This window comes from Scylla paramamosain, chromosome 12 (genome assembly GCF_035594125.1).
Source record: "Scylla paramamosain isolate STU-SP2022 chromosome 12, ASM3559412v1, whole genome shotgun sequence".
NCBI classification, from domain to species: domain Eukaryota; kingdom Metazoa; phylum Arthropoda; class Malacostraca; order Decapoda; family Portunidae; genus Scylla; species Scylla paramamosain.
Genome location: NC_087162.1, coordinates 12,360,448 through 12,385,283, shown reverse-complemented (window position 1 = coordinate 12,385,283; position 24,836 = coordinate 12,360,448). Strand labels below are relative to the sequence as shown.

General features: G+C 38.1%; 1 protein-coding gene across 1 annotated transcript; it reads left to right on the top strand.

The window, feature by feature from the left end:
- The first annotated feature begins 528 nt into the window (after positions 1–528).
- On the top strand, positions 529–19,677 carry LOC135105685 (uncharacterized). Its single transcript, XM_064014071.1, has 2 exons — positions 529–4,309; positions 12,712–19,677. The coding sequence occupies exons 1-2, from the start codon at positions 3,895–3,897 to the stop codon at positions 12,804–12,806; spliced, it is 510 nt and encodes a 169-aa protein (XP_063870141.1). The 5' UTR covers positions 529–3,894; the 3' UTR covers positions 12,807–19,677.
- The last annotated feature ends 5,159 nt before the right edge of the window (positions 19,678–24,836 follow it).

The window sequence follows — 24,836 nt, the reverse complement described above, 5'->3', positions numbered from 1 at the left end:
GGGTTCTACTTGTTATACGAAAAAAAAAATAAATAAATAAATAATTAAAGGCGACCTCTTAGGCAGGGTAAAAATGCTTAAATTAACACAGAATACGAGCTCGCGCCTTCTCAATATTACAATCAACAAAAGAAAAATAGCAATGTGGTCTGCCCACAAACATTCATTCTCTTACTGTCTCATTTCCCTCCCTTTTTGTCTTCTGTCCAAACTCTTTACCCTTCACCAACTTTCTATCTGTTCTGTTGTGTTATGTTTAGGTGCGTCTTCTGTGCATCCCTGGCCCGGCAGCAGACGACTTGCTGAAACTTAATTTAGTGTGGCGTGGCAGCTTACAACAGGAATGCTTAGTCTGTACAGTTACTAGCAATGTATGTATCGCAATGTTGTATATGCAGTAAAAAATATTGTATGCAGAGAAAAGTAAGCAAATATTAAGTATTACACGGATATTTAGTCCTTAAATAGTGATGGCACCATGACTGCACGGGAAAGAAGCTCATTTTGGCATCATTATGGCATATTGAGGTATTGTTTGTCTGTAAATAGATGGAGAATTTAATGTTTCTTATACCTTACTACTGAAAGTGCCGTAAACAGCAAATCATCCTGTATTGAACATGTATCTGGTCCGCAACACAACATAGTCTTGGCCTGCCTAAGTCAAGGAACAAGCTCAAATTGACGTTATTGTGCCACACTGATATAGTGTTTGTGAGTAAATGAATAGGGAACTGAGTGCTGCATATATTTCATTCCTGTATGTGCAGCAAAGAGAACAAGTCATGTTACAATGAACAAACTTGTGGTGGGATAATTACGTGTGCTAAATAAAACTTACATAGTGATCCACAGGTTCACGTGGAGGAGATATTGAGATGAGAATGGGGAACAGAAAAGTCTGATTGATTGTTTAGCAGCGGATGAGAGATGAATTAAGGAAATGTATGGCATGCCAAGGGATATTGGATGGGTGTGTCCCACAGAGTTAAATGGAACTCTGGTCAGACCACAATGCCGTGATGAAAACGAAAGATACATCGGCGATATGCACATTGGTGGAAAGTTACTTAAATAGCTAGACAGGAAGGTGTGTAGTAGAGAGGAATACGAGAAGGTATGTGAAAGACAGAGAAGTTAGAGATAGTTGGGGAGGGCTCAAAGGCTAAAGATGTTAAAAAGTATTCAGTGATATGGTAATTACAAGGCAGCTGCAAGGAGTCTTGGGGATACGAGTTAAAAAAAAGTGCATGGCTGAGATGGAGGTGGCTGTGGAAGAGAAGAGGGCCTATGAGAAAATGGGGCAAAGAAATGTGTCGGAGGAAATTAAAATGAGGAAAAATTAGAGTGTAAGTCTTGGAATATAAAACTAAAGGAACTCCTAAGAAAAAGTAAGAAGAGAGTGGATGAGAAGTTTGGTAGAAAGCTCAGTGTAAGAAAATCAATGACTAAGTTGTTATGGCAGGAAGTGACGAAAGGGAGGGGGAAGAAGAGCATGGGATTGTGTGAGTAGAGAGAGTATAAAGTTCTTGCAAGCAGCAAGAAAGAAGTGCAAGTTACTTGGAGAAGACTTTGATTGTCAAATGAATAAGATGACAGGAGAAGCAGTAGTAATTATCATGTGTATAGAAGCATGTAGAGAATGGGATAAATTGTTAGGGAGATGAAGAAAACAATAGTTGTGATGAAGTGTGGCAAAGTTATAGACACTGATGGAATAACTATGGAGAAGTAATAGCAGACTGGATGATTTAAATTACGTGAATTGGCATGGAAACAAGGAGAGGAGGCAGGACCTGATGAGTGGATGGAGGCAGTTATTGTACGTTTATATAAAAGGGAAAGGCTGCAAGAATGTACAAAAAGGTTACAGGGGATAAATAAGTTTGCTTAGTGTGTCAGGAAAAGTCTGTGGGAGTCTTGACTGAGAGATTGATGGAAGTTATTGATAGAAGTGATGGTCATTGGGGAACAGGGAAGTTTCAAGAAAGAAAAGTGTTGTGGAGCATATATTTGCAATCACAATTATAATAAAGGCATGCAAAGGTAAACATAAATATTACATGTAGCATTCATCTCGAGAAGGCTTATGACAGAGTGGGTAGAAAAGCATTTTAGGATGTTCTTAAAGTTTGTGATGTAGGAGCACAGGTGTTAGAAGGAATGTGTGTGTTTGTGTGTGTGTGTGGAAGGAGAGCTTGGAAAGATTTACTGCAGGAACAACAGTGAAAATGTGTAAGGGAGCTGAAACAATCTCTCTCTCTCTCTTTCTCTCTCTCTCTCTCTGCTGCAATGTTGCATCTCTTGGTATCTTTAGTTTCTTTCATGCTAACTGCATGCCTCTCCACCTCTTGTAGTCTCAATATACAAGGTTTTCTAGTATTCTGTCCACCTCCCAAGTGCAAGAGTTAACTAGTATTCTTAATCTTCCCTTTCACTGGTAAACTGGAACTCTGCTAGCTTCTCTGTTTTCCCGTTCCTATGACTTCAGTCCTTTCAAGAGGGAGGCCCTATGCCACTTCTTCAATTTTGGAAATAATTTTCTTCAGGAACTGACACCTTAGTGTGCCTTTTTTTTTTTTTTCTTTATTGCCCTTGGCTCTTACATAAAAAAAAAAATTTATATTGGTCTCCCTCCTTCCCATGGCACACTTTGTGATTGCATGGTATTAGGATTACTAAAAATTGCAGATGGTAGCCCAGACAGACTCCAGTACATCTGCAGAGCAAAGGAAGGAGGACCAGTTCAGGTGAAAGTGGTCATATTCACCGGGGAGTAGAAAAGGAAAGTATTTCAGGATGTTCATGACTCCAGTAGAGAAGAAATTCACATGGGCATCAGTAAGACTATTGCCAAAATTACAGAGAGATTTTATTGCATAGGCATTAAGAAAGATGTAGTGAATTGGACAGGTGAGTGTGATTGATGCCAGAGATCTGAAAAGATGAAAATTGTAGCACCAGTCCTGAATCCTATTAAGAGTGAAGGCCCTTGGCAGATGGTTGATGTAGATTAGATAGGGCCCTAAAAGAAACTCAGTCAGGCAACAAGGGCATCCTTACTTTACCAGACTTGCGCTCCAAATTTATAGAGGCATTTCCATTCCCTTCAAAATCTTCTAATCTGGTATGTGATGTATTGAAGAGTATTTTCCAATGTTTTGGTCCCCCAGGGAAAACCTTAACTGATCAGGGAAAGGAATTCTGTAATACATTAAATTACACTCTTTTCCATTGTCCAAGTGAAGCACCTTGTAACACTTGCTTGCCACCCCCCAAACTAATGGTCAGGATGAGAGGACCAACCAGATGTTGAAGGGCACTTTAACTAAACTGGTAAATGAGAATCAGGATGACTGGGACAGACACTCAGAGGCTGCTCTGTTTGGTATATGAACATCAGTGCAAGCTTCAACAAAGTGTTCTCCCTCTTTGTTCATGTTTGGTAGACAGCCAACACTGTTTGTTGAACTGAACCAAAATGATCTTCACGAAAAAGTTGATATTTTAGAATTCCCAAATTTGAGCCCCTCAGATGAGTCAGTAGAGTAAAGAGTCGCTTGACAGCCATAAAGGAAAAAGTTGACAGTCATGTTGGTAAAGCACAAGCTGAACAAAAGAAATAATATGAAATGAGGAAAGCTAAAGGACATAAGTCATTTGACTTTAAGATTGGAATGAAAGTTGTTGTAAAGAATAATAAAAAGAAAGGAAGGAAGGGTTCCTGGCTTGAGGAGGACTGGCTTGGGCCTTATGACATACCCAGCATCTTAAATAACTGTGTACAAGTCACCACAAAACGGAAAACTCCTTCAAAATAAAATTGCATTAATTCACATTAAACCTTATAAACCCCCCAGCACTGCACAGGAGCATGCACAACTTTGTGGCCAAATGCTGCTGCCATCAGCTGCAGGGAGTGCTTCTGCTGTCTCTGTCTTTCCAGAATCCACGGCATCTGGGGAGGAGCCTGGAGAGGACACTTCCCCAGCCACAGACTATACTGGTGTGAGGCAGCAGCCTGAGGTGCTCCTTTGTGAAGGGTCACACCATATCACTTCCCTTGATGTGCTCCTTTGTGAAGGGTCACACCATATCACTTCCCTTGATGTGCTCCTTTGTGAAGGGTCACACCATATCAGTCCCCTTGATGTGCTCCTTTGTGAAGGGTCACACCATATCATTCCCCTTGATGTGCTCCTTTGTGAAGGGTCACACCATATCACTCCCCTTGATGTGCTCCTTTGTGGAAAGTCACACCATATCACTCCCTTGCCTCTCACCACTGTCAGTAAGGAATGCATTTCAGGTATTGTAAAAGTCCCCAGGTATTTAATGTGTACAGTAATTACCTAGGTCTGTGCTGTGCCCTGTAAACACCATCATCCAACTCTTCTTTGTACTCTCCTATCCTTCTCTGTAACTTAATCTCAAGTTCCTTTTCTAACTATGCTATTGCTCCAGTGATAGACAGTCACCATTCTTCTAAGTCATGTTCCTCGGGGATCTGTCCTGTCACCCACTCTTTCTGGTATTCATCAATAATCTAACTAATCTTCTAACTGGTCACCATTCTTCTTCTCTCAGGGATCTGTCCTGTCACCCACTCTTTCTGGTATTCATCGGTAATCTTCTAACTGGTCACCATTCTTCTCCTCTCAGGGATCTGTCCTGTCACCCACTCTTTCTGGTATTCATCAATAATTTTCTAACCAAAACTTGTCATGTTCACCCTTATGCTGATGATATCACTCTGCATCTTTCTACATCTTTTTGTAGATGTCCAAGCATTCAGGAATGTAACAGTTCACTCAGAGAAGCCACACAATGCCTGATTTCTGACCTTTCTAAAACCTGTGATTGGGAGAGAGCAAAATTAAGTGTTGTTTAGTGCCTCAAGAATCCAAGTTCTACATATAACAAATAAACATAACCTTCCAGACAACTATTCCTTCCTCTTCATTGACCCTCAACTGTGCCCTCTATTACACTATCCTTGGTCTGTCCTTTACTAGTAATCTAAACTGGAAACTTCACATCTCATCTCTAGCTAAAACAGTTAAGTGCTCCGAGTTGTCTCCGCCAGTTTTCCTCACCCACTGCTAACTCTGTACAGGGGCCTTATCCATCCATGTATGGTGTATGCCTCACATGTATGGGGGTACTCTACTCATATTGCTCAGCTGGATAGGGCGGAATCAAAAGCATTTCATCTCATCAACTCCTCTAACTGACTGTCTTCAGCCTGTCTGCCTGCCTCTCTCTCTCTCTCTCTCTCTCTCTCTCTCTCTCTCTCTCTCTCTCTCTCTCTCTCTCTCTCTCTCTCTCTCTCTCTCTCTCTCTCTCTCTCTCTCTCTCTCTCTCTCTCTCTCTCTCTCTCTCTCTCTCTCTCTCTCTCTCTCTCTCTCTCTCTCTCTCTCTCTCTCTCTCTCTCTCTCTCTCTCTCTCTCTCTCTCTCTCTCTCTCTCTCTCTCTCTCTCTCTCTCTCTCTCTCACTTTAAACACTTTAAACACTTTATTATGTTTGTCTGTAATACATATATAAGCTTAAGGTACAATTAATTGAAAGACAAACAGCCCCTTATGAAGCACAAGCTTTTTGGGCACACTTAATATCTACTTAATACTGAAATGTAAAACAACACTAAACTAAAAATCTAATTGAAGAAAATGTAAAAAAAAAAAAAAATTAATAGCAATAACAAAAGATTTAGGGATAAATGGCTTTGCAAGAACAGGAAGGAAAGGAGAAAAATCATAATTATACATGAGAAATAGAGAAAATTGAAGTGGAATCTGATTATAAACAAGCAAATATTAGTTTTGAGAATAATTAAACAAACAGAAATAAATATGTATATATACTAGAGGTTATAAACTATTTTAGTTACAGAGGATATGAACTATTTGGTTACAATACCAAGAAACAAAATAATTGATATTGATAAAAATTGATTGAAGTACAAGATGTGTCAGTATTGAGACAATAAATATTCTTTTAGTTTTCTCTTAAAGATATTTACCCTTAATGAATTTTTTTATGTGTGACAGGGTGCTATTCCATATTTTGGGACCTTTATACATTAGAGAGTGTTGGTAGAGAGTTAAGGTATGATGGGGAATCTGTAGAGAATGCCTGTAGCGTGTGGAGTGGTTATGAGTTAGGGTCAGGGTATTGTTGTTGTTGGAATTTATCAATTTGAACATGTATGATGCAATAGAGAAGTTTGATAAGTCAGAGAGTTGAAGGATTTTCATAGATTTAAAGAGTGGAGGTGTGTGTTGGAGGAAGTCACTATTAGTCATGATTCTAATAATTTTCTTGTGGAGGATGTTTAGATTTTGTAGATGACATGGGTAGGTAATGGACCAAATTGGATTACAGTAGGTTAAGTGTGGGTATGTAAAAACTATGTATGGGCATAATACATGATTTTCATCATTTCCACTGGAACAAAGTTTTTTATTTTCAGCAATAGAGCTATTGATCTAGATAATTTTAGGCAAAGGTTTGATATGTGATATTTAAAGGTAAGATTATTGTCAAATGTGACTCCAAGAAATTTTGTCTTAGAAACTTGCGTGATATCTTTATCTAATATGGTAAGTCTAGGTAAGGGTTGGTATTTGGTGGTGGTATTTGTAAATAACATGTAGAAAGTTTTAGCTGTGTTAATTGTTAGGCGATTTGCAAGACACCATTCAGAAAAGGCAGATAATTCTAGGTTGGCTCTGTAGATTAGGTCAGTGGGATTATCACCAATCATGTACTAGGTGGAGTCATCAGCAAACTGTATAGTGTTGAAAGCAGTAGAGGCATTGCTGATATCGTTGATATATATCAGGAAAAGAATAGGGCCTAAGATGCTACCTTGTGGCACGCCAAGATGTATAGGTTTGATGGTTGATTTAGAGTTATTGTAGGATGTAAAATGAGATCGGCCAGTTAAATATGATTTGAACCAATTTTCCACACAACCGCGAATACCATAGTGACGTAATTTGTCTATTAGAATGTTTGGGTCAACTGTGTCAAAAGCTTTGCTGAAATCAATGAAAATGGATATTATAGACTTATGTTTATTCAAGGCATCATGTAGGTCAGAGGTAAACACATTTATAGCGTCAAAAGTATTTAGTCCGGGGCGGAAACCAAATTGCCTATTATTTAAGAATTTTTGTGAATTGAGGTAGTTCATGAGGAAGTTCTTCATAATGATTTCAAATATTTTAGAGAACACTGGTAAAATAGAGATTGGTCGGTAGTTTGAGATATTAGTTTTACTTCCCGATTTATGGATAGGGATAATTTTCGCCAGCTTGAATCTATTAGGAAAAACTCCATCTTTTATTGAATCATTGAATAATTTTGAGAGTGGCTCTGCTAGAAGATTTTTGTTCTCTTTGATTATTTTCATAGGTATTTCATCCGTAGGGCATTTTTTATTTTTTAAGGCAGAAATAGCTTTTACTATGTCATTTCCTGTCACTATGGGAATATTCATGGAATTTAGGAAATTACCTCTGAGATAAGAAATGTGTGAGTTTTGAGCTCTAGGAAGCTGGGAGCTAAGTTGAGGTGCAATTTGTGAAAAATAGGTGTTGAATGCATTTGAAATTTCATGTGGAGTGTGTAGGACTGTGTCATTATAGTGTAGTGTGTTTTTTTTTTTTTTTTTTTTTTTTTATGTAGGAAGGATACTGGCCAAGGGCAACAAAAATCTAATAAAAAAAAATGCCCACTGAAATGCCAGTCCCTAAAAGGGTCAAAGCAGTGGTCAAAAATTGGTGGATAAGTGTCTTGAAACCTCCCTCTTGAAGGAATTCAAGTCATAGGAAGGTGGAAATACAGAAGCAGGCAAGGAGTTCCAGAGTTTACCAGAGAAAGGGATGAATGATTGAGAATACTGGTTAACTCTTGCATTAGAGAGGTGGACAGAATAGGAGTGAGAGAAAGAAGAAAGTCTTGTGCAGCGAGGCCGCGGAAGGAGGGGAGGCATGCAGTTAGCAAGATCAGAAGAGCAGTTAGCATGAAAATAGCGGTAGAAGACAGCTAGAGATGCAACACTGCGGCGGTGAGAGAGAGGCTGAAGACAGTCAGTTAGAGGAGAGGAGTTGATGAGACGAAAAGCTTTTGATTCCACCCTGTCTAGAACAGCAGTATGAGTGGAACCCCCCCAGACATGTGAAGCATACTCCATACATGGACGGATAAGGCCCTTGTACAGAGTTAGCAGCTGGGGGGGTGAGAAAAACTGGCGGAGACGTCTCAGAACACCTAACTTCATAGAAGCTGTTTTAGCTAGAGATGAGATGTGAAGTTTCCAGTTCAGATTATAAGTAAAGGACAGACCGAGGATGTTCAGTGTAGAAGAGGGGGACAGTTGAGTGTCATTGAAGAAGAGGGGATAGTTGTCTGGAAGATTGTGTCGAGTTGATAGATGGAGGAATTGAGTTTTTGAGGCATTGAACAATACCAAGTTTGCTCTGCCCCAATCAGAAATTTTAGAAAGATCAGAAGTCAGGCGTTCTGTGGCTTCCCTGCGTGATATGTTTACCTCCTGAAGGGTTGGACGTCTATGAAAAGACGTGGAAAAGTGCAGGGTGGTATCATCAGCATAGGAGTGGATAGGACAAGAAGTTTGGTTTAGAAGATCATTAATGAATAATAAGAAGAGAGTGGGTGACAGGACAGAACCCTGAGGAACACCACTGTTAATAGATTTAGGAGAAGAACAGTGACCGTCTACCACAGCAGCAATAGAACGGTCAGAAAGGAAACTTGAGATGAAGTTACAGAGAGAAGGATAGAAACCGTAGGAGGGTAGTTTGGAAATCAAAGCTTTGTGCCAGACTCTATCAAAGGCTTTTGATATGTCCAAGGCAACAGCAAAAGTTTCACCAAAGTCTCTAAAAGAGGATGACCAAGACTCAGTAAGGAAAGCCAGAAGATCACCAGTAGAACGGCCTTGACGGAACCCATACTGGCGATCAGATAGAAGGTTGTGAAGTGATAGATGTTTAAGAATCTTCCTGTTGAGGATAGATTCAAAAACTTTAGATAAGCAGGAAATTAAAGCAATAGGACGGTAGTTTGAGGGATTAGAGCGGTCACCCTTTTTAGGAACAGGTTGAATGTAGGCAAACTTCCAGCAAGAAGGAAAGGTAGATGTTGACAGACATAGCTGAAAGAGTTTGACTAGGCAAGGTGCAAGCACGGAGGCACAGTTTCGGAGAACAATAGGAGGGACCCCATCAGGTCCATAAGCCTTCTGAGGGTTTAGGCCAGTGAGGGCATGGAAAACATCATTACGAAGAATTTTAATACGAGGCATGAAGTAGTCAGAGGGTGGAGGAGAGGGAGGAACAAGCCCAGAATCGTCCAAGGTAGAGTTTTTAGCAAAGGTTTGAGCAAAGAGTTCAGCTTTAGAAATAGATGTGATAGCAGTGGTGCCATCTGGTTGAAGTAGAGGAGGGAAAGAAGAAGAAGCAAAGTTATTGGAGATATTTTTGGCTAGATGCCAGAAATCACGAGGGGAGTTAGATCTTGAAAGGTTTTGACATTTTCTGTTAATGAAGGAGTTTTTGGCTAGTTGGAGAACAGACTTGGCATGGTTCCGGGCAGGAATATAAAGTGCATGAGATTCTGGTGAAGGAAGGCTTAAGTACCTTTTGTGGGCCACCTCTCTATCATGTATAGCACGAGAACAAGCTGTGTTAAACCAAGGTTTAGAAGGTTTAGGACGAGAAAAAGAGTGAGGAATGTACGCCTCCATGCCAGACACTATCACCTCTGTTATGCGCTCAGCACACAAAGACGGGTCTCTGACACGGAAGCAGTAGTCATTCCAAGGAAAATCAGCAAAATACCGCCTCAGGTCCCCCGAACTAGCAGAGGCAAAACGCCAGAGGCACCTTCGCTTAGGGGGATCCTGAGGAGGGATTGGAGTGATAGGACAAGATAAAGATATGAGATTGTGATCGGAGGAGCCCAACGGAGAAGAAAGGGTGACAGCATAAGCAGAAGGATTAGAGGTCAGGAAAAGGTCAAGAATGTTGGGCGTATCTCCAAGACGGTCAGGAATACGAGTAGGGTGTTGCACCAATTGCTCTAGGTCATGGAGGATAGCAAAGTTGTAGGCTAGTTCACCAGGATGGTCAGTGAAGGGAGAGGAAAGCCAAAGCTGGTGGTGAACATTGAAGTCTCCAAGAATGGAGATCTCTGCAAAAGGGAAGAGGGTCAGAATGTGCTCCACTTTGGAAGTTAAGTAGTCAAAGAATTTCTTATAGTCAGAGGAGTTAGGAGAGAGGTATACAGCACAGATAAATTTAGTATGAGAATGACTCTGTAGTCGTAGCCAGATGGTGGAAAACTCGGAAGATTCAAGAGCGTGGGCATGAGAGCAGGTTAAGTCATTGCGCACATAAACGCAGCATCCAGCTTTGGATCGAAAATGAGGATAGAGAAAGTAGGAGGGAACAGAAAAGGGGCTACTGTCAGTTGCCTCAGACACCTGAGTTTCAGTGAGGAAAAGAAGATGAGGTTTAGAAGAGGAGAGGTGGTGTTCTACAGATTGAAAATTAGATCTTAGACCGCGAATGTTGCAGAAGTTAATGAAGAAAAAGTTGAGGGGGGTGTCAAGACACTTAGGGTCGTCGACGGAAAGGCAGTCCGACCTGGGGACATTTATGGTCCCCTCCCCAGATGGGGACTCCGAGGCTGGTGTAGGAGTCGCCATGATTTTAAAATTTTTTGAGTGAAGGGTGTGTGTGTTATTAGGTGCTTGTAGTTTTGTGTGGAGGAAGAGAGTTGTCTTTAGAGGGCAGGCTGTGACTACCCCCTTGTGTTGTGAGACACAAAGGGAAACGTTCAGTGAGGTCACAGCTGGGTTTAATGATAAGTTCACAGCACCCCCTGAACAGTGCTTTAGACCTCACTGGGAGTAATTATCGTTTCGGCAGGTGTCTACTGCCTCCTCCAGGTGGGTGTGGGAGACCGTCTTGTTATTATTATTAATGTTTTCTATTTTGGTAATTAGTTCCCAAACTTTTTTTGTGTTAAGTCTAAAATTTTCAAACCTTTGTAGGTAATATTCAGATTTTTTGCATTTTATTAAGTTATTTAGATAATTTCTGTAATGTTTGTAGTGGTCCATTGTAATTGACCCTAGTTTGTATAGTTTGTACAGCTGATATTTATGTTTTGTTGAATTTATTAACCCCTGTGTTAACCAAGGCTTACTTAGTCTTTTGGATGTGATAGTTTTGGTTATTTTGGGGAAGCAGGAATAGTATATTTTATATAATTTATCCAGAAATATGTCACAGTTTGTGTTTGTGTCACTGCTAGTGAGGTAGAGATTCCAGTCTGTATTTGATAGGGTCTGTGTGAATTTCAACCGATTTACTCTATTTTGTAGCCTAAAATCAACTTTGTGGTGAATATTGCACACTTTATCAGAGACTGGAATATTGATAAACACTGGAAGGTGGTCACTGATAGGAAAGTGGAAAATTCCAGAAGAGACTGGTTCATTGAAGTTTGTCCAGACGTGATCCAATAAAGATGGGGCTGCAGTTGTATTTATGTCTGAAAATCTTGTTGGTCGAGATATATGTGGGAAGTAATTGTTTGATTGCATAGTTGTAATGAAAGAGTTAGTAGGAGGGTGTGACACATGTTCAAGAAGGTTTATATTGAAGTCACCTATGAGTATATTCCTGTTGTTTGTGAAAAAGTTATTTGAAAGAAGATTATCAATATATGCATTAAATTCATTTACTTTAGCATGTTTACTATTTGGTCTGTAAATACAAGAAACAGAGTAGGAGGTAGTAGGTAGAATAATTTTCACACTACATAGTTCAGCATTTTCATCGCACATGCAAAAATCCTTAATAATTTCACTTTGTAGGTCAATATTTACATAAATTGCAACACCCCCACCTGGAGAGTATAAAGGCCTGTGAACATGATATGACTTATAGCCATCAATTTCGTGAAGGTGAACATTATTTGCATTGAGCCAGGTTTCACTTATACATAAGATATCAGGGAGTTTGGGAAGAGATTTGATAAAAGAGATTACTTGGTCATATTTTTTGTTTAGTGAGCGGGCATTTATATGGAGAATATTGATATAGTCAGCGCTACTTCTTGGTATAACATTCATGTATGAGGTAAGGTCATGATAATTACAGATATCATCTAACTCAAGAGATAAGTACATGGAATTTATTATTTCTATGCCGATGCTATCAGATTTATTGTTGTCTTCTAAGTCGTTGAAAAGTGTATTGAGGAGATTCTCACTAGTAAAGTTCATGATATAGAAAGGGGAATTAAAGAAAGGCTAGTAGAAAAGGGGGCAAGTATGGGTAGCTATCTTCAGTAGTTTCTTGCATGGCAGCTGGTCTTCTGATCATCTTAACCGTCTGCCTCCTCTCCTGTTGTGGTCTCATGGCACAAGGTTTGCTACTATTCTTTCCACCTCCCAATATTCTCAGTCTTACATTCCTTTAACTGTTGAACTTAGGAACTCCTTGCCTGATCCTGTATTTCCCCCTGCCTGTGACTTCAGTTCTTTCAAGAAGATGGTCTTATGATACTTATCAAATTTTGATTAATTCTTTCTTCATAATCATATTCTATTGAGATTGGCACCTTAATTTAGTCTTCTCTATATAACTTAGTCGTCTCTATCTTTCCAGAATCCTCGGCATCTGCGGAGAAGCCTGGAGAGGACACTTTCCCAGCCACAGACCATGCTGGTGTGAGGCAGCAGCCTGAGATGCTCCTTTGTTAAGGGTCACAGCATATTACTCCCCTGCCTCTCACCACTGTTGGGAAGGAATGCATTTCAGTTATTGTAAAAGTCCCTGTGTACAGTCTACAAGCCATCTAGGGAGGAGTCCTGAGCTGGCACTTGTAGATAAGTGGATCCTTATTAAGGAGATAAAGATTTTCCAGAAGTGTTAGTGTGATGTGGATCAAGAAAACTTAAAATATTATAAACCTTTCTTTTATTTGTTTGATTATTTTGCTTAGTATTATTTGTTCATGACTGAGTAGTCAGATCATGTTGAATCTTGTAAACCTTTCTTTTCTATACAACTTTGTGTTGGGGTATTTGTGGAACTTTTTGATCACATCTGATAAATCACTCCTTGAGCAATTTATGCTTGTGACCTGTGTATGTATTTACCTAGTTGTGGTTTACGGGAGGGGAGTAATCTTATAGTATCTTGTCTCTATATCTATCTAGTTTGGTCTTAAAAGCATGGACAGTTACGGCATTTACAACGTCTTCACTAAGTTCATTCCATTTGGTCACACTTCTGTGTGGAAAACTATACTTCTTAATGTCTCTTCTACAGTTAACTTTCTTGATCTTCTTATTGTGTCCCCTTGTACTCTGTGTCTAAAGTTATAAAACATTCTATGCCCACATTTTATAGATGTTTATTAAATCTCCTCTCTCTCTCTCCTATTTTCAAGGGTAGTAATTTCCATCATTCTTAATCTCTCTTCATAGGGCAACTTACTCAACTCCAAAACCATCTTAATGACTGCTCTTTGTACTCTTTCTAATTTATAATATTACTCTTTGTATGAGGAGACCACACCACTACCACATATTCCAATCTTGGTCTTATGGAAATTCACAACTTTTTTATCATTCTTCCATCTAAATATGAGAATGCCATTCTTATCCTTTTAACAAATTCATCATCTCTCCAGTAATTTTATCAATGTGTATGTCCGGAGTCAAATTTTCAATAACTGTTACTCCCAAGTCCATTTCCTCTTTTGATTTCTGTAACTTCACACCATCCATCTCATAATGATATTGTATTCTTTTCTTACTCTTACCAAACCCCATTACATTACATTTACTTGAATTCCATTTGGCAAGATTTACTCCATCTATTTATCTTATTTAAATAATCTTGTAGTACCATACAGTCATTTACATTTTCTACCCTTCTCATCAGTTTAGCATAATCTGCAAATAAGTTCACATAACTGTCTTTTTCTTCATTTATGTCATTCACTTACATTACAAACATTATTGATCTCAACACTGACCCCTGTGGGACACCACTAGTTACTTTCATCTGAGATGAATTCTGGTCTTGTATTACTGTTCTCATCTCTCTCTCATCCAGATAATCCTCCATCCACTCCAGCAGTCTTCCTCCAATTTTTCCATAATTTTTTATCTTCCATAGCAATCTTCAGTGTGGTACTTTGTCAAACACTTTTTTCAAGACTAAGTGGACACCATCCACCCATCCGTCTCTCTCCTGCACAATGTCGATTACTCTTGAATAAAAGGACAGTAAGTTCATGGAGCATGATCTTCCCCTCCTAAATCCAAATTGATAATTTACCAAAACTTTATCTTTTTCCAAGTGTTCCATCCATCCTTCCTTTATTTTTCTTTTGCATAGTTTTCCTACAACACTAGGACACTGGTCTATAATTTAGTGGGTTTTCCTTATTTCCTCCTTTGAATATTAGTGTAATATTTGCTTTATCATCACTTAATTTTCTAGGTAATGCGTCCATTTATCCTTCACTAATCTTTCAAACATTTTACATACCACACTTGTTAGAGACACTGGTCTGTAGTTCATTGGCTCTTCTTGTTACCACTTTTATAAATTGGAACTATTTTTTGCTCTCTTTCATTTAAGCAGGACTCTACTTTCATTTAAGGAACTCTCAGTAATACTGTGCACCACCCACGTCACCTGCTGATTGCATTCTTTCAGTATCCATCCCAACACTTCGTCGGGTCCAGGGGCCTTTCTAACATCTAGTCCTTCACACTGTTTCTACATGTCTTTCACAGTCACCTGGATTTCCCCTGAACTCATTTCTTTGCTCATCTCACTCTGCCCCACAAATATCCTCTCTTTGTGAACACTAATTGAAAACTCTTATTCATAATCTCTGCCATGTCAGCCGGATCCTCACACATTTGATGGTTCACCTTCTCTGTTTTTCATTTTGCTCCTCACACACCTGAAGAATAGTTGTGGTTCCTCTTTACATTTGTCCATAACATTGTTCTCATAACTTGTCCTTTCTTCTATAATAACCCTTACATAGTCATTTCTCATAGTGGCGTAGTTTTGCCACATCTTTGCACTCCTCACCTCCATCTATTCCATGCCTTCTCCCTCTCCTCCCTTGCTACTTCACATATTCTTTTATAGCAGTCTTTGTTATATCTTCTCTTTGTGTTTTTATCTTGCATAGCAATCTTCAGTGTGGTACTTTGTCAAAGCATTCTTCAACTTCAGCTTCACATCTTCTGTTATACCAGTCTTTGTTATATCTTATCTTTGTGTTTCCTTTTGGCACACATCTTTCACTCCCTCCTTATATATATCTAGTGACTAATGCTTCCTACTTCTGCACACCTTTTGCTGTAATAAAGGCACTCCAATCCATCTTACCAAAGTATCTCTTCATTTATTTGAAGTTAGTTTTATCATAGTTAAATATTTCATCCTTATAATTTTCCCATCTACTTTCCTCTTCCTTTTCTTTGATATGAAACCTTACCATCACTCGATCACTTTTTCCTACAGGATAATTGTAGTTTATGTGTTCAACAATGTCCACTTCTCTTACTAATACCAAATTGAGTCTTTGCAGTGCCTCTCCTCTGTATCTAGTTTTCCTTGGGCCAGCTGGTTGGCTGACTGGTTACTGGCTGGCTGGCTGGCTTTCTGGTTGGCTGGCTGGCTAACTAGTTGACTGGTTGGATGCCTGGCTAACTGGCTGGCTGGTTGGTTATGTTGCTGACTGGCTGACTGGCTGGCTATCTGGCTGACTAGTCCACTGTGGGTTGGCTGGCTGGCTGGTTGGTTGGTTGGGTGACTCCCATCTCTCAAGTGGCCATATTTTGCAGGCATCGCCAATCCTTCCTGTCCTGCTACAAGTGAACACATCCCATACAAGGCCTCTAAGGGGGCCAAGGGGAAGGGAGCAGCCCATGGCCACAGCAATGCTGAGAAAGGTATGACACTTCACTGCCAAGGAGGAAAGTTTCAGCTTCATTTTGTATGTCGTTTGTGTTACTTTATGGACAATTAGCTAGTTTTTTTTTTTTTTTTTTTTTTTTTTAGTTAGTTCAGATATCCTACATGTCAGTTGCCAGTGAGCAGTTGTGTTACATCTGCTTTGTTTTACTTGCCATCAAGCCTCTTCATCTGATACAGTTCCTGCCACTTTGGACTCATTTTGACTCTGCAAGGGAAGTACCCATAACTCCTCATTACCTTGAATATGAGGAGGACACTTTCAACTTTATCTCTTTTGCTTTATCTTTCATTCAACAGTGAATCCTTATACAAGGGAACTTCAGTTTTTAACTTGATTCGTTCATAAATGTCGCTCAAAATCCAAAATGTTAAAAAACACTATTTTCTCCACAGGAATCAATGTAAAATAGATTAATCCATTCTCAGACACCCATCCACCATGTCTTAGTGGGTAATGATCAACACTCCCACTGCTAAGATAGCTGCTCCACAACATCTCCAGCTTAGAAATTTTATTCAGAAAAGCTGTATTGAATGAATTTAGTGGCACAGAACTGATCAAAAGATATTGTTTAGACCACGCTGGCATTCTCTTTGTCACCGATCAAGTGAGGGAAGCCTTACAGAGACACAGAGAGGAGCAACCCACTCACTGCCAAAATGAAGGTGATCATAACACTTAAATATCTTGTTGCTGGGAAAAGCTACTGGGAAAATACAGTTGTGCAGTAGTGATGGCATTGTGGGTCATTGAGAGAGCCACAGGAGGCCCAGGATTACTCCTGATCACCAAAAACTGTTTGTTTACATCGAAGCTTTATCACTGGGGTCCTGTTTACCTTAGTTCAGAGATTGAATTATTGTCTTACACTCTGTCTCTCCTCCAAATATATAAAAATGAAGTAGATATTTATAGAAATTGAATTAATAATGAATGGCAGCATGCACTATGTCTTTTAGTATTTGAAATGAAGTAACTTTGTTCTAGAACCAAATTATGGTACCATAACCAAAGCAATAATGAGTTCAAAATTTTGTTCAAAAACCAATTTGTTTGAAAAGGGAGGCATTAGGTAACCAAGGTTCCACTGTATATGCAATTTAGAAATTAATATATCTTGGCAGATGACATCAAAAATTTTGCAGAAATCAAAGAGCTTTTAATCTACTTCATAACATAAGAACATAAGAGCATAAGAAATAAGGGAAGCTGCAAGAAGCGACCAGGCTTACACGTGGCAGTCCCTGTATGAAACACACCTACCTATTTCCATCTGTTATCCCCATCCATAAACTTGTCTAATCTTCTCTTAAAGCTCTCTAGTGTCCTAGCACTAACTACATGATTACTGAGTCCGTTCCACTCATCTACCACTCTATTTGAGAACCAATTTTTTCCTATCTCCTTCCTAAACCTAAATTTTTTAAGCTTTAACCCATTATTTCTTGTTCTACCCTGGTTGCTGATCCTAAGACTTTTGCTTACATCTCCCTTGTTATAACCCTTATACCACTTAAAGACTTCTATCAGGTCCCCTCTTAACCTATGTCTCTCTAGAGAATGTAAATTTAACAGCTTCAACCTCGCCTCGTAAGGAATTATTCTCATCCCCTGTATCCTATTAGTCATTCTCCTCTGTACTGATTCTAATAGACCTATATCTTTCCTGTAATGTGGGGACCAGAACTGCACAGCGTAGTCTAGATGAGGTCTGACCAGCGCCAAGTATAACTTTAATATTACTTCTGGCCTTCTACTTTTAACACTCCTAAAAATGAATCCTAGTACCCTCTTTGCCTTGTTTCTGGCTTCTATGCATTGTTTCCCTAGACAGAGTTCAGAGCTAACTATAACTCCTAAATCTTTCTCGTACCCTTTACCTACCAGAGTTTGGTTGTTTAATGTGTACCTATTGTGTGGGTTTCCTCTACCTACGCTAAGCACTTTGCATTTATTGATATTAAATTGCATTTGCCATCTATCCGTCCATTCATTCATTCTATCTAAGTCTGCCTGCAAGGTGATGGCATCCGATTCTGACCTAATTAATCTACCTATCTTTGTGTCATCCACAAATTTACTAACATCACTACTAATTCCACTATCCAAGTCATTGATATATATTAGAAATAACAATGGCCCTAATACTGATCCCTGTGGCACCCCACTAATTACATGACCCCACTCAGATTTCGAGCCGTTTATTACCACTCTCTGTCACCTGTTATCAAGCCATGACCCTATCCAGCCTAACACCTTCCCATCTATCCCGTGTGCCCTAACCTTTCTCAGGAGACTTTGATTGGGTACCTTGTCAAATGCTTTATTAAAGTCCAGATATAAGATATCATAACTATCACCATTATCTACTGCCTCGTACACCTTACTGTAAAAACTTAACAAGTTTGTCAGGCAAGACTTCCCCTTCATGAAGCCATGCTGTGACTGATTTATCGAGTTATTATGTTTGTCTAAATGTTCCCTAATGTTCCTCGCTATTATTGACTCTAACATTTTACCTACAACTGAAGTTAAGCTGACAGGTCTATAATTAGACGCTAAAGTTTTATCTCCTTTCTTAAAGATGGGTACTACATTAGCCTGCCTCCACATTACTGGTACCTCACCCGACTCCAGTGATTTCCTAAAGACAGAAACTAACGGCTCACTAATAATCTCTTTACATTCCTTAAGTACTCTGGAATATATTTCATCAGGTCCTGGTGACTTGAACTTTTTTAGCCTATCTGTCTCCTGTTCCACTATCTCCCTAGTTATGGAAATATCTGTCAGCTTCTCATTCTCATCTGCTCTAAACACCTGTTCACTATCTGGCATATCCTGCATGTTTTCCTGGGTGAAGACAGTTAAAAAATAATCATTCGGAAGTTTACTTATCTCCTCCCCAGAACTAACCAGCTCCCCATCTGCTGCCTTTAATGGACCTACAGTATCCTTATTCTTCGTCCTGTATACCTGATAAAATCCCTTGGGGTCCGTCTTTGCCTGGCTGGCTACCTTTAATTCATAATTGTCCTTAGCTTTCCTCGTTAACTTCCTGACTGTTCTAACTAATTCATTATATTGTGTCCTTAAAACTTCTTCACCTGCCCTTAATCTCTTATATATACTTCTCTTATGCCCTATATAATGCTTTAACCTAGCAGTCATCCATTTAGGGTCATTTTTTTGTGATCTTATTGTTCTATACGGGATATTTGCTAACTGACCTGTATGAACTTTATCTATGAAATATTTATACAATTCATTTACATTTACTTCACCTAATCCCCTCATCTCATCCCCTACCATCCTCTCCACTCCCTCATCTACTCGCCTCGACCTCACCTCTCTCATTTCAGCATGACCTGACATTCCAACATACTCACACCTATCTCCCCCCTTCCTCTTTCCTCCTCCCTTCCGGACACATCTTCCCTCCTCTTGTCCTACACCCTCACGCCTCACCTCACCTCTCTCATCCTGCCTTATCTCTCTGACCTCCGTCCCTGACCTGACCTCACCCTGCATCACCCATGTCTTGCCATTTCATCTTCCTCCTTCCTTGCCTTGTGAGAGTAAGGAATGATTGATTGAGATCTAAACTTACTCAGCTGTGCATCCTGAGAGAGAGAGAGAGAGAGAGAGAGAGAGAGAGAGAGAGAGAGAGAGAGAGAGAGAGAGAGAGAGAGAGCATTTATGGGAATGGAGGAGTTAGTGTGGTAATCAGAGGGAGAAGGAAAGAAGGAAAGAGGGTAAGAAAGTAAAGGAAAAGAGAGAGAGCAAGTTTTACATTCATCAACCTTTGGTCACACTAACTTCTGAAATTGCTGGATCCTGCAATATGGCTTGATTGGCCAGCCATTTGCATTGCACTAGCTACTGATTCTCGCTGCTTTGGGCTAGCCATGCAAGCAGTTTTCCCGGCATCTAGCATTAGTGATACCGGTAGATGAGTTGGAGGTATTAAGAAACTCATTTATTCAGCATATATGCAGTCAAAAAGAATATTCCACTTCTTTTAAGGACTTTTAATGAATAACAAAAAAGTAGACGATATTACAAGAAAACTCACAAATTTAGATTTTAATTTGATGGAAATATGCTATTCAGTTCTTGTATGACCTCAGTGTTATGGAAGCAAAACAAATCTGTGTTCAGAAGGCCAAAAACATGTCATGTCAACTAAACTAAACTAAACTAAACTGGTCCCACGAGGTCCCATGAGTCTAAGTCTAGTAGAAAAGTTCATGAGCACAAAGTTTTTTGGAACATCAAACATCCATACTGTCCTAAGAAGAATCCAAGAAGTCCTTCCTCCATAGCAGCTTGTGTTGTTGCTTTGATCAGCTGATTCCACTAACAGACTTGGTGAGTGGTGTGACCAAACAGCTGCTTGTGTCACTGTCAAGCCAGGAAAAAACAAAAGCCCCACTAGTGTTAACAATAGCAAGTGTGACTAACCATAGCTTCTACTAAGACTTTTTATAAATCTTGTCCCTCCATTTCCTTTTATTTATTGATTTACTTATCTATTTACTAATTTTCTACTAATTTTGTATGTATATATTTTCTTCTTTATTTATCTAAGCTGTGATTACATAGTTGCACCCCATTTCCTATTGTATGCTGACCTCTTTATTATTTTTTTTACTTTGTGTATGTATTTATTTATTTGTTTATCTAAGGTACCCCCATTCCTGCTGTGAGACTTGCACAGCTGTAGCCACACAGTTACTGTCCAGACCACCAAACATAGGGTCAGGTTCTTACATCAAAGATTTTAGGAAGTTAGTGTTGGAGAAATAAGTAAAGCAGGAGAATACAACAGTACTACATAGAGAAGACCTATCTACAACAACAACCCTGTATAGAGGCAAGACACAAGTTGTAGATGGGATACAAGCTGTAAGCAGGACACAAGCTGTAGTAGGCAGGACACAAGCTGTAGTAGGTAGAACACAAGCTGTAGTAGGTAGAACACAAGCTGTAGTAGGCAGGACACAAGCTGTAGACAAGCTGAGGCAGAAGAGGAGGTTGTTGGAGAAATTAGTCTTATTTTGGTCTGAAGAAACTCACATTGTTTTGACTATAATAAAGTTTGCTCTAATGGCACTAATAGTCATGTTTTTTTTTGTAGTAGCTGCTCTCTCTCTCTCTCTCTCTCTCTCTCTCTCTCTCTCTCTCTCTCTCTCTCTCTCTCTCTCTCTCTCTCTCTCTCTCTCTCTCTCTCTCTCTCTCTCTCTCTCTCTCTCTCTCTCTCTCTCTCTCTCATGGACCTCCTCCTCCTCCTTGAAGAATCAGTTCAACTGAGAAATAAGCAATGAATTGTTAACAGTAAGCCAAAATGGTGAAATGCAGTCATCAAAAAGAGTCTCGAGCCAAAAAGTGCACTTATTATAAATACAAACTGACCAAAAATAATGAAGACAAATCCGAACACGATCAGTTTTGGTGTCATTGTAAAAAACTTACAAGGGATAGTAAGAATGACATTGGACTTCATGTTGCAAATTCACACAAATCAAATCCAAAAGAATTTTTGAGCTGTATCAGAAAGAAAAGAGTATTAACTTCTACGATTGGCCCTCTTGTCTTAAAAACTGGCAAACGCGCTGACAACAAAATCCTAATGGCTAAGAATCTTAACATCTACTTTGCATCCGTCTTCACAAAAGAGAAAAATTCTGAATATCTAGCACCCACACCAACCCCAAATAACAACTGCTATTTGAACTCATGCACTTTCCAGGAGAATTAAATTTTATGTGTGATCAATAAAATTAAAATAAACAAAACACCAGGACCAGATAACATTTCCATGCAAATAATGAAATAGGCTAAAAATGAGATTGCCAAGCCTCTATCTATATTATTCAACAAATTGTTAAATACACAAGTCCCAGATGAATGGAAACTTGCAAATGTTATGCCTCTCTTTAAAAAGATGACAAATCTCGTACCAGTAGTTGGTAAGCTTACGGAATCAATGATAAGGGATAAAACAGTAGATTTCCTGGAAAGTAATATTATAAAGGACACTCAACACAGTTTTAGAAATAAATATTCATCCCTAATGAATTTACTTGATTTCTTCCACAATGAGTATAATATAATACCATCCATACCAGGATGTAGTTTATTTTGATTTCCAGAAAACATTTGATAAAGTTCCTGATGCATAAAGTAAAAGCTTATGACATAACAGGTGACCTCACTGCATGGATAGAGGATTGGTTGACAGACCACAAACAGTGAGTAGTTATTAACAGTAAATCTTCAAGTTGGGTAAATGTAAGCAGTGGCATTTCTCAAGGATCAGTCTTAGGACTGATTCCCTTCATAATATATATATATATCAGTGACATTGACGAAAGGACCACAAGTAAATTGTCAAAATTCACAGATGACTGCTAACTCACCAACCCAACATTAAATTTTGCAAAATGACATAGGCACTCATTGAATGGTCTGAAAAGTGGCTTATGAACTTTATTTTTGATAAATGCCACATATTACGTATTGGAAATAGTAATCCCCAGGATAATTATAAGATGGATAATACCCCCATCAAAAGTGTGAATGCTAAAAAAAGATCTGGCAGTTTTAGTGTCAACAGATCTTAAAGTAAGCAAACAGTGCACCAAAGTTGTTAAAATTGTCAATAAATTGGTAGGCTTCATAGGAAGATCTTTCACTTTCAAATCTGAGAAAATAATCTTGACCCTGTACAACTCACTCGTACATCCTTGTCTTGAATACAACTTACAATTTTGGTCACCATATTACAAAAAGAATATTGAGAAATTAGAAAAATACAACACAGGGTAACAAAAATTATCACAAAGCTTTGCAATAAACCCTACAAGGATCCCCTTAAAGAACTAAATCTATCCTCCCTATCAAAACACAGACTAAGAGGGGGCCTGATATTGCTGTATTAAATCTTTAGGGTATTCACAAATATGAGACCTGAACTCTTCCTAACACACTCAACCAGTCTAACATTACAAGAAACAATGGCTTCATAATAATAGGTAAGTGATTTAGAGCAAATGAAGCCAAGCATTTTTTTTAATCATGTAATAAATATCCAGAATTGTCCATCATCAAGCATCATTAACTCAGGTACAGTTGATTGATTTAAAACCAGTCTTGACAAGCATCTAGAAATAAATACCTGGTTGTCATTGTTCACATCTGAATAAGGAACACATTCACTTAATATTATCTGTCATCCAATGGGGGTATATTTCACTAATGAAGAAAACAACTGCTTTACAACTAAGGAAATTAATTGCATTAAAGAGACGTTAGTGATGGCTACGTTCCAAAACAAATAACTGCTGACCCCGTCACAGTAATGGTATAAAGCAGTGGTCCCAACCTTATGTAGGCCGTGGGCCACATCTGTCATTGTAAACACTGTGGAGGGTGCCATCCCAAATATATATATATATATATATATATATATATATATATATATATATATATATATATATATATATATATATATATATATATATATATATATATATATATATATATATATATATATATATATATATATATATATATATATATATATATATATATATATATATATATATATATATATATATATATATATATATATATATATATATATATATATATATATATATATATATATATATATATATATATATATATATATATATATATATATATATATATATATGTATGTATGTATGTATGTATGTATGTATGTATATATATATATATATATATATATATATATATATATATATATATATATATATATATATATATATATATATATATATATATATATATATAATATATATATATATATATATATATATATATATATATATATATATATATATATATATATATATATATATATATATATATATATATATCTATATATATATATATATATATATATATATATATATATATATATATATATATATATATATATATATATATATATATATATATATATATATATATAGATATATATATATATAGAGAGAGAGAGAGAGAGAGAGAGAGAGAGAGAGAGAGAGAGAGAGAGAGAGAGAGAGAGAGAGAGAGAGAGAGAGAGAGAGAGAGAGAGAGAGAGAGAGAGAGAGAAATTTTCTTATCTTTCAAAAAATTTAGTGAGAAAACTGGTTTGGCATTCCTTCTGCTAACTTGGATATCTTGGGGGTGTAATTTGTAACTGCCATTCTCATGCAGTCATTTAGGTGACTATCAGTTAGACATGACCTATACTTGGATTTAAAAATTTTCATTGTTGAAAATCCTGATTCACACGTGTATGTTGACCCAAAGCACGAATGTAATCTCTGATAAGCTTCCTTCAGAAGTGGAAATTTCTCCAACACTACTAATGTCCAGAATTCTGGGTGATTTGCTTTGCTTCTTAGTTCTAAGTCACTCTGCAACGTAATAATTTCAGTCTCCAGGTCAGAGACGTTCAGGATGAGAAGCAATCAAAGTTGAGATGCAGTGTTGCTGACATCACTGATACAAAATGGGTTTGATATGAACATTATTGAAGTGTGCAAATCTTTTCTTAAACTCATCCAAAATTATGTTGAGCTGACTTGTGTATGTATGAATACTGCACTTCAATTTTTCTCTGCTCAGTCTTTTTGCAGCAAATGGAAGTGTTGTAAGAGCCCTTTAGAGATCTGGGACATCCATAGCTTCAGCTTATTTATGAAAGTACTGAAATTATCATTTGTGACAGTTTTCACTTGTC